Source organism: Leucopleurus acutus (genome assembly GCF_964270905.1).
Source record: "Leucopleurus acutus genome assembly, chromosome: 19".
NCBI lineage: Eukaryota > Metazoa > Chordata > Mammalia > Artiodactyla > Delphinidae > Leucopleurus > Leucopleurus acutus.
In genome coordinates, this window is record NC_139161.1 from 6,771,246 (window position 1) to 6,781,940 (window position 10,695).

A 10,695-nucleotide genomic window follows, 5' to 3' on the forward strand; every position below is an offset into this window, starting at 1 on the left:
CGCAGCGCCCAATTGCAGCCCGCCGCCTGCGGGGCCATGCGGAGGGCCGCCAGGATGGAGGACTTCACCGCAGAGGAAGAGGAGCCCTGGTACGACCAGCAGGACCTGGAGCAGGGTGAGCAAAGGGGGCAGGAAAGCGGGGTGCGCCCCGCGACCCCTGTCCGCTTCTTCATTGTTGGGCGGTATCACCCCGGGGAGGGCTGGGCTGCACCCGGCGTGCCGGACTGAGAGAGGAGATGCGTCTGGAGAATGGGGACGTGGAGAGAGGGGGCGCTGCCCGGGAAGACCCGAACCAAACGCGTGAAGACCTGCAAAAATGGGGGGAGCGGTCTTCCTCTTTGCCCGAACAACAGGGGCATACTTCAGCCAGTTCGCCCACCCCGTCTTAGAGGCAGGAACTGCCTAGGCGCCCCGGGTATTGTTGGGGGGGTCTGAGAGTACTGGCTGGAAGTCTTTGGAGGTCAGGAGGTGGCTCCTTGGTGGTTTTGCTGAGAGGGGTTTTGGGGGGCCGAGGGGGGAGGAAGTTATCCCCATTCCAAATCCAGCGGCACACTTCCCTGCCAGGATTCCTGAGCTCCTAGAAAGTTTCCCCAACTCCCTTCCCCTCTACCCAGGGAGGTGATGGGGGTGCCGGCACCTTGCCGATGGAGAAGCGGAGGCTACTAGGAGTCCAGTCTGCCTTCCAGAGGGAGGAGTCCCCTGGTCCTTCCCCTGCTGGCCTTCTCCCAAATGGCTCAAGGTTTGGAGGGGATCAGATTTGGGAATTCTGAGCAGTGCCCCAGATCAGAGCCTGAGTAAACAGGGAGTCACTTTCCCCTCTCTCCCATCTGAGGGCAGAGAGGGCGACTGGAAAGGGGTTGATGAGGTGGCCGAGGTGACGTCACTCCAAGTAGGGGGTGGGGCTGTTAGGACAGGAAGGAGGAGGAGGCCTAAGAGGGTCGGGGCCAGGGCCTGCTGGAGTGAGATCAAATCCAACCTCTCCTCCCAAGAAAAGTGCCTCATTCTTGGATGGTCAGAATTGGAGGCTCTAGGAAACATGTTCTAGAAGTGACCACAGTCACCCAGCAAGCCTGGTGGGTGTGGACACAGTCTGGTTCAGTGTGTGCGGACACCCTCTGCTCTGGGTCTCCATCCATGGGGCCCAGACGCCTGCCTTTGCCCTCATGTGAGGCATCTAGCCAGATCCTGGAGCCTTTGTTTTCCGGCCCTGACCCACATCCCCACGTGGCCACATTTGCTGGTAGATGAGGCGCTGCCCTTGTGTTCAGGACCGTGGGTTAATCAGAGCCTCTGCGGGACCAGTGTAGGATGGGGCGGGGCGGGGGGGCTGATGCTGGGCTGGACCGCACCTCTGTGTCCTAGAGGCTACCCTCAGCCTCCCTGCCTGGAGTGAAATGCCCAGTCCTGGCTGCAACAACCCCCTTCCCCATCCTGGGCAACTACCCCCAAAACCTCACATTACACAAACACATATCAGGCTCCACTTAAGTGTCAGACACTATCCTGGGAGCTGGGAGTAGTCCCAGCCCTGGCCTCCTGGGTGCACCTGAGTAGGTGGAGTTGGGCTTGGAACTGAGTGGGAGTGACAGGATGCGGTGAGAGGGCTTCATGGAAGAGGCGGGCCTAGAAGGGAAGATTGGAAGCTGAGTGCCTGGGAAGATGGCCTCCTCGGAGGCAGATGCTGATGTTGTTGCTGTCTCCTTTCATTCCCGCACCCCTAAAGGAGTCTCTGGCACTGCGCCCGGCCCAGATGTGGGAGGAAGGAGCTAGGGAGTGGGGGGGGAGATGTGCTGCATCCGGAGAGGGAGAGAGATGTCGAGATTCCAGCTGGGCCGGGCAGCCATGCTTTGGGTCTGGGGTCGGGAATGGGCCCCACAGGCCCCTGCTTTTCTGGCCTTACTGGTCTGCAGCAGTCAGCCTTGCCTCGTAGCCTGAGTAGCAGGCAGAGCCCAGGAACGAGGAGGGAAACCAGAAATGAGACAGTCTCAGAAGACACTGGAGCTTTCCACCAGAAGCCAAACGTCTGTTTGCCGTAGGCCAGGTGCTGTGCTGAGCCTGGGACGTGATCTCCACCCTCGCAGTCTCCACAGTCCAGCAGAGGAGGCAGAAATGGGATCAGAGTAGCACCTGTGACGGAGCGACAGGGGTTCTGCAGCAGTGAGCCCCTGCGGACAGTGAGAACAGAAGTGAGGGCCTTCTGCTGTGAGACGCGTAAAGGCTTACACACCCCTCCGAGCTGTAGGGTGAAGAGGGCCCTCCCGCCCCGCCCCGGCAGAGGAAGCAGGCTGGCAGTCTAAGTAGAGGGGGTGCTTGTACCGAGGCACAGAGCCATGCGAAAAGACCACGCATGACTGCAAAGTAGGAATTATCTGGAGTGCCGGGGTGGGAGTCAGAGGAAGTCCCAGGCACAGCTGCTGCGGCACCCCATGGGGACCGGCACGGAAGGCTGGATGGTGGGGTGAACGCGGACCAAAGGCCAGACACATGGGGGATCGGGTGCCTGTTCCTTCCCCCTTCCCCACACCCGCTCCCCAAATTCTTTCCCGCCCAGCTGCCCCCAAGTTGCCTCTGAGTGTCCCAAGACATGGTTTTTCTCAGCTAGCCCCAACTCCCCTGAGGACGGGCCCCAACTTTACTTTCAGATGCTTGGCCATCAAGCTCCTGGTTGACTTTGATGCTGCTCTGTCCCAGTGGAGGCAGGCATCTGGGACAAACAGGGTCCTCCTTTCTCACTGTGTTCCCTCTGCCCACTGCCACGAGCACCAGTAAAAATAGAAAAAACCATTAATTATTAAGCGCTGGCACTCTCTCTCTGCCTGCCTCCCTCCCCCACCTTGGACGAGGTGTGGCCGGCCCTGTGGGTACCTCTTTCCAGGCTGAGAGATGACTGCTGAGTCACAGAATTGAGGTCCTGGGCTCCTGACCTTGAGTCTCAGCCTCAGGGGAGAACTCTGACATGGCGACGGGAGGGAGGTGACCGGACCCCAATTTCTGCGCACCCAGGGTTCCTGACGTTGGTGCCCCGGAGGTTGTGAACAGGACCCCTGCAGCCCTGCCAGGTGGTAGCTGGCCTCCTTCTGCCCCCTTTGTCTTTGTCTTTTCTTCCCTATGTCTGTCCTCTGTCCTTTCCCTACCTCTCTTCTCTGGAGTCTAGGGGGTCCCACCCTGACCCCAACCAGGAGGGGCAGTAGGATTTCAGGATTTCTCTTCAAAGACATCCCCTGGCTCCCAGCCATTCTCTCTAGGGCTCTGGGGCATTGCTCCTGGGCGACACCTCTGCTGGCATTCAGAGGGCAAAACTGCTGCAGCCCACTGCAGGAGACCCCAGAAAATGCTGGGGTCCAGGCAGAGGAGATGCCAGTTCAGACTCAGTACCTTCCCTGGCCTGGTCCAGTGTAACCATTAATCTGGCTGTGACAGGCTGTTCATTACTCCAGATTCCACTTCTGGCTTAGCCAGCTCTCCCGTCCACCCACTCCCAAGACTCCCTCCCTCTCTGGTCCAGAGGGAGCTGCACCCTCCCCGAAGCCAAAGCCGTGCCCAGCCCTCATCTAGCTGGTGTCCTTTCCCCAGCACTTGGCTCTACTCAGCTCCCTGCCCTGCAGCTTCTAGACTTCTCTCATGATCCCTCCTGGCAGCTCGGACCAGCTTAGCTTGCATTTGTGATCCCATTTCCCTGAGACAGTCTCTGGGATTCTCCCCAAGCCGCTTCTATTGTGTTCCCTTCCTGCATCTCGCATCTCGGGATCGCTAAGCGGCCCGGGTCACATTCGCTGCCTTCAATATCCCCGGTTTACAGTATGACTTGCAGTATGACAGCTGCCCCAGCCCAACCCACTGGCAGTAGGAATACACACACAGCTCAGATGCTCACCTGGAAGGAAGAGCATAAAGTGCAGTTGTTCTTGGCCTTTCCTCACTCTGCCTCTGACCTTGGACTCAAGGTTAAGTTTCAGGGCCTTCATGCAGGCCACCCACAGAGCCTGTCCTCCCACGCCAGTGCAGGAGGCAGCATCCCTAGCAGCGGCCTCGTCACAGACGACCTGACAGTTCCCAAGGGTAAAAAAAAAGCTAGTGTGACCGTCTGTTCTTTTTCACGTATACATGAATTACTTGATAGCGTTTGTGGATGAGCCAAATGTCCGCCATCCCATTACAGGGAGCAGGAAGCTGGCGTGCCTCCCTCGTCATGAACTAGGGGTGGTCTTGCTGAATTTCCACCAAGCACACAACATAAGTTGATCTGACCTCCTCTTTGAGACCACAATCTGATCCTACGCTTCCCTTAGACATATATTTATATATTTATATATAAATAATAATATATTTACAAACATATTAAAAATTTTTTTCTTTTTTAAATTTTTATTGGCGTATAGTTGATTGACAATGTTGTGTTAGTTTCTGCTCTACAACAAAGTGAATCAGTTATACCTGTGCATATATCTACACTTTTTTAGATTCTTTTCCCATATAGGTCATTACAGAGTATTGCATAGAGTTCCCTGTGCTATACAGTAGGTCCTTATTAGTTATCTATTTTATATATTACCCTTTTCTTCTAAAAGGAGTTAGGCCTATGTATGGGGAAATATCCACCCCAAACGTCTAGGTACCCTCGACCAACTTCAGACCCACTGAGAGAATTTTTAGGGATGCCAGCACCTGCCATTCCCTTGTAACCCCTCCCCTTCCCCACGATACAGCCCCCTAAAGACAGGCCAGATTCCCTCCCGACCTCTCTGATAGATGTTCATTTACCTTTGGCTGGGATTGGGGAGAGGAGGTTCCGGTCCAACAGGGTACAGGAATCGGGGCTACAGGGGGAAGAGGTTGGTTTTGCTGCCCAGGGAAAGGAGAAGGCTTTGGAGAGGGGCGTGTGTCACTAGGACCAAATGGTACCCAACTGGGGTGAGGAGATGTGAATTCTGCTTCCAATGTGGCTATAACCCAGGTAATGAAACCTCGGGTTTCATTCTTTCCTCTTCAACCTGTCATCCATAGAATAAGGAGGTTGGGCCAGAGCTTTTTTTTAATATTTATTTTTATTGCACCATTTTTTACTTTCCTGTTTTCTCTCTCTCTCTTTTTTTTTAAATATATTTATTTATTGGCTGCGTTGGGTCTTCGTTGCTGCGCGCAAGCTTTCTCCAGTTGCAAGCGGGGGCTACTCTTTGTTGCGGTGCGCGGGCTTCTCATTGCGTTGGCTTCTCTTGCTGCGGAACACAGGCTCTAGGTGCGCAGGCTTCAGTAGTTGTGGCATGTGGGCTTGGTAGTTGTGGCTCGCCGACTCTAGAGCACAGGCTCAGTAGTTGTGGCACGTGGACTTAGTTGCTCCGGGGCATGTGGGATCTTCCCAGTCAAGGGATCGAACCAGTGTCCCCTGCATTGGCAGGCGGATTAACCGCTGTGCCACCCGGGGAGTCCTGGGCCAAAGAGCCCTGAAGCCGCGTCCAGTTCTAACACCCAGCAAGCCCTTCTGCCCCTCCCCCTCTCAGTAAGCTCCAGCCGCCCTTCCAAACCCAACTCCAAGGCTGCTCATTGCCTGAGATTCCCACTGTCCCCTGTGTGAACTCTCCCTTACCTATCATCCCAGGGCACTTTGCCCCTATGTCTGCTGATGCTCTTATCACATTCCACTCACTCATTCTTTCAGAAAAGATTTCTTATTCACCTGCTCTATGCCAGGTATTGTTCTAGGTCCTAGGAATATCAGTGACCGAAACAGGCAGGATCCCTGCCCTGTAAGCTTACGATTTAGTCGAGGGAGACGAACAAGATAAGGGTCCAAACTGTTTGGTAAATAGGTGGTGATATGAGCTCAGGAGAAAAATGAAGCCGGGAGGGAGTGGGGCGTGGGGGAGGGTGCAGTTTTGAGGTCAGTGAGGTCAATGTCTGAGGAAGGCCTCCTGGAGAAGGTGACATTAAAGGCAGAGAGGGGTGAGCCCTGGGAGTGTCTGGGGAGAGGACATTCCAGGCAGAAGTGACAGCCAATGCACAGGCTTAGCTTGTGGCTTACATCCCCTTCCAGGCCTGGAGTCTCCCCAGGGGTGGCCCCTGGGTCCTGGTTCTCTCAGGGTCCCCAGAGGCCCAGCCCAGAATGAGTGCTCAGAACAGGAATGGCGGGGGTCCTCCAACTTCATTCTCAGCTGCTCATATCCCCACCCCACCCCCTCCCCCCCAAGACTTGCACTTAGCTGCGGAGCTGGGGAAGACACTGCTGGAGAGGAACAAGGAGCTGGAGCAGTCTCTGCAGCAGATGTACTCCACCAACGAGGAGCAAGTGCAGGAGATTGAGGTGAGGGGCCACACGGGCCCTGCACAGGCTCCGCCACCCATCAAGGACCCCTTGGCCCGTGTGTACCTTTGTGCAGCTTAGGAAAAGGTGCCCTCTTAGCAGGCCCAGGCTTGGCCCAACAGCCTTGTGCAGTTCACAACCTGCACAACTGTCCCAGGCAGCCCTATTGCACCACCATCTTGACACCTCCCTCTGCTGCAGACGAATACCCCAAAGCAAACCTGTTCCTAGAAGTGGGAGGAGGGCCCAGGCGGAGACATTTTCCCCAGCCCAGTTCTGAAAGGTTACTCACCCACCCCCACCCCCAGTACCTGACCAAACAGCTGGACACGCTGCGGCACGTGAATGATCAGCACGCCAAAGTGTACGAACAGCTGGACCTGGCGGCCCGAGACCTGGAGCTGACCAACCAGAAGCTGGTGCTGGAGAGTAAGGCTGCCCAGCAGAAGATCCATGGGTGAGGGCCGGGTGGAGGGCTGGGAGCCGGGGGCTGGGCATGGCCAAGGAGAGGCCCAGGGCTGGGTGTACATGTGTGCGTAGTGACCAGTGGGTGTGACTCCGTCTCCTTCTTTCAGAAGCCCCGGTCTGGGAACCCGGGATGGTAGTGAGTTTGTCCTTGTCGATTTGGGCTGGCTTAACATTCAGGACACAAACCTTCTTTAAGCATGAGCTACACACCAGGCTCCGTTCTAGGCACTGGGGAATACAGTGATGGGGATGCAAAGACGCTGTCCCGCCCTCTGGGAGGGAAGGCAGACACGTAAATATTTTATTGCAAAATATTTTATTTTATAGGGTGATAAGTGATTAGATGGGTGTACAAGGAACCGAGGAGACACGGAGGAGAAATGGTCAGCTCGGCCTGGGAGGTGGGGGAAAAGAGTGGGTCCTTGGACGTACAAGGAGTTCCCTGTCTGACCTCAACACCGGGCAGCATGGCTCAAGGTCACCTGTTTGTCCCCCACCCCCAAGTCCCCCTAGGGCTGCAGTGAGGAGGGCTGGCCCCGTCCCCTTAAAGTCCCTCCCATGCGTGTGTCCCCCACCCCATCCCCAGGCTGACAGAGACCATCGAGCGCCTGCAGACCCAGGTGGAGGAGCTGCAGGCCCAGGTGGAGCAGCTGCGGGACCTGGAGCAACTGCGAGTGCGGCGGGAGAGGCGAGAGCGCCGGCGCACCATCCACACCTTCCCCTGCCTCAAGGAGCTGTGCGCCAGCCCCCGGTAGGTGAGGGCAGGTGAGGTGGACCCTGGACCGTGTCTCCGAGTGCCCGGGGCTGCCAACCACAGCAGGGAAGGGCAGGGAGGCGCCCCGCAGCAGGTGGGAAGGAGAGCTGCCGCATTGTCCAGGCTATTGGAGGGGCTGCTCCCGTTGCTACGACAGTCAGCAGCTGGCTCCTGTGAGCGCTGGCTGTGTGCCCACCGCTCTGCTAAGTGATTTCATTCTCACGGCAGTACCTTAAGGTGTGATTTATCGTCCCCACTACTCAGAGGAGGAAATTGAAACTCCGAGATCACGTGTCTTATCCAAGGTCACCTGTTTGTTTAGTAAGCCAGAATTCTCACCCAGCAGGGGTTAACAGCTCTACCTTTCAGTTCTCATTAAGTCTTTGGAATAGGATGACTTCCTGATGTAAAAATACTGTACACACGGTGTATTTAGTGGGTGTTTCAATAAAGGTCCTGGCAAGAGACAGATAGCCTCCGCCCAGAGTAACTGAGCAGTGCTTAATAAAGAGGTGTGGGCAAGGTGCGGGGAAACCAGGGGGACACTGCAGCACCCTGGGGTTGCAGTAGCAAGGAGCTGTTACCATCCTGAGGCCTGAAGGGACCAGGAGAAGGGAGGTTACTGGAACCTAGAAGGCAGGGAGAGCGCTGTCTGGCCTGCAGTAACCAGAGAAGGAGCCCAGGGGGAGACATGCCCCGTGACCTCCCTCTGCCCCCATCCCCCTGGCCCTCCTGCCAGTACCTCCCATTGGCTGAACCCAAGAGAGAGCCAGGAAACCTGGCTGAAGCTAAGGGCAACCTCCCAGGGCAGAGAACAGGGGTAGAAAGGCCGAGAGCGACTCTAGGTGGGGCAGCCTATCCAACCCCGTCGGGGAGAGAGATGCGGCTGGGCTCCCGGGGCCTTGGCCGTGCCCACCGCCCTCTGCCCACCTGCCCCTGCTCCCTCCCAGGTGCGAGGATGCCTTCCGCCTGCACAGTTCCTCCCTGGAGCTGGGCCCGCGGCCGCTGGAGCAGGAGAACGAGCGGCTGCAGACCTTGGTGGGAGTGCTGCGCTCCCAGGTGAGCCAGGAGCGGCAGCGCCAGCAGCGGGCTGAGCACGAGTACGCGGTGGTGCTGCAGGAGTACTCAGAGCTGGAGCGGCGGCTGTGCGAGATGGAGGGCTGCCGCCTCCGTGTGCAGGAGCTGGAGGCCGAGCTGCTGGAGCTGCAGCAGATGAAGCAGGCGAAGACCTACCTGCTGGGCCGGGAGGACCACCTGGCCGAGGCCCTGCTGGCGCCCCTCACCCAGGCGCCTGAAGCCGACGACCCCCAGCCGGGCAGCGGGGACGACTCGGGCGCCCAGGACGGGGTCTCCTCTCCGGCCGCGTCCCCGGGCCACACCGTGCGCAAGAGCTGCAGCGACACGGCACTCAACGCCATCGTGGCCAAAGACCCGGCCGGCCGGCACGTGGGCAACCTCACGCTGCACGCCAACAGCGTGCGCAAGCGGGGCATGTCCATCCTGCGCGAGGTGGATGAGCAGTACCACGCGCTGCTGGAGAAGTACGAGGAGCTGCTAAGCAAGTGCCGGCAGCACGGGGCGGGGGTGCGGCACGCGGGCGTGCAGACCTCGCGGCCCATCTCCCGGGACAGCTCGTGGAAGGACCTGCGGGGCAGCGAGGAGGGCCAGGGGGAGGCCAAGGTGGGCGAGAAGAGCCTGAGCCAGCACGTGGAGGCCGTGGACAAGCGGCTGGAGCAGAGCCAGCCCGAGTACAAGGCGCTCTTCAAGGAGATCTTCTCCAGGATCCAGAAGACCAAGGCCGACATCAACGCCACCAAAGTCAAGACGCACAGCGGCAAGTGAAGGTTCCCCGGCCAGTGGCCTCCCCCAGGATCAGGCCGTGGGGTCCCTCTCACCTGGGCTGTGCAGCCTCTGGTGAGAGAGGGAGCCCTTTAGCAGCAATACACCCCAGAGGGAGGCTGCTCTCTGACCCAGGGAGCATGCGGGGGACACCCGTTCCCTGCTGACGGGGGAGGCGGTCAACACCTCTTGCCTCCCAGGACCCTCCACCACCCCACGCCAGCCCAAAGGCACAGCCGAGAGTCTGCAAGCCAAATGTCCCCACTGCCCGCTCTCCCAGCCCCCACTCCCCGCTCTCCCAGACCCGACTCCCTGACCCTGGGCCTTGCTCTCAGATTTGTAGCCAGGCTTCTGAAAGCCATTCTGGACCAGTTGGCTTTCTTTTTTCAAAGTTCCATTATTTTTATTTTTTTGAGAGATTTTTTTTGCAAGGCAGGGTCTCCCTGACCCCTCTCCACAACTGAAAACACTTGAAGGGGGACCCCAGAGCCAGCTGTTGCAGGTTCCAGGGGTCTCCTGGACCATCCACTGCTTCTCCAGCTGTGACACACTGTTATTCCCTTAGCACCAGCTGTCCCACCTCGAGGGTCCTGACCAGGTCAGAGACAGCCCCTGCCATGCAGAGCAGAAAGCCTGAGCCAGGCCCGAGTGGCCTGACTCCAGCCCTGGTGAGGGCGGGCTTCTCCCTGGAGATCCTCAGCCCACTGCAGATCTGTAGCCAATCAACTCAGAGCCAGCCTCCCCGGGTTCCAGCCCTGGAAATGCCTTCTGGGTATCAAGCCTTCCAGGGGTCTGGGCAGTGGGAGCCCCCTATCTCTGCATGCCTCCTCTGACTCACCGAGCTTGGCCTCTGCCTGTCCCCATCTCAGGGACCATGATGTGTCTCATTCACTCCCCTGCTCCCCCCAGGCCCACCCCACCGCAGGTCATGCCTGCCACCCCCAGAATGTCCTGGATGTGTGCCACCAGCCCATGGTCCCAGCGTCCTCCCCTGGCCCCCTTTACTGGGGCCTGCCCAAGAGTCTCACCCCACACTGGGAAATGGGACCAGATGGGGAACATGTCTCCTCCTTCCCATACAATGCCTGCTTTTGAGGACCCAGCTGGGTCAGGGGGTTAGTCTTTTGTTAAGGCTTCAGAAGGTCCAGCTTCAGCTAAGAGCTTCAGCTAAGAGATGCCCAGGTCCCCCGTTTGCCCTGAGAAATTCTTCAGGGCTCCCAGTTCCTTCTTCCTGAGACCCTAGAAATCAGAGGAGCCATACAACGCAGTGGAAGTCAGTAGCCCCGGCCTCTGTGCTGGGAGCCCAGTGGGGAACCTTCATGCCTTACTTGTTTCT

General features: G+C 58.1%; 1 protein-coding gene across 1 annotated transcript; it reads left to right on the forward strand.

Annotated features, from left to right (window-relative positions):
* Positions 1 to 10,695, forward strand: CDR2L (cerebellar degeneration related protein 2 like). Its single transcript, XM_082859960.1, has 5 exons — positions 1 to 115; positions 6,186 to 6,298; positions 6,607 to 6,755; positions 7,353 to 7,517; positions 8,471 to 10,695. Exons 1-5 carry the CDS (start codon positions 37 to 39, stop codon positions 9,360 to 9,362), a joined length of 1,398 nt encoding a protein of 465 aa, XP_082716086.1. The 5' UTR covers positions 1 to 36; the 3' UTR covers positions 9,363 to 10,695.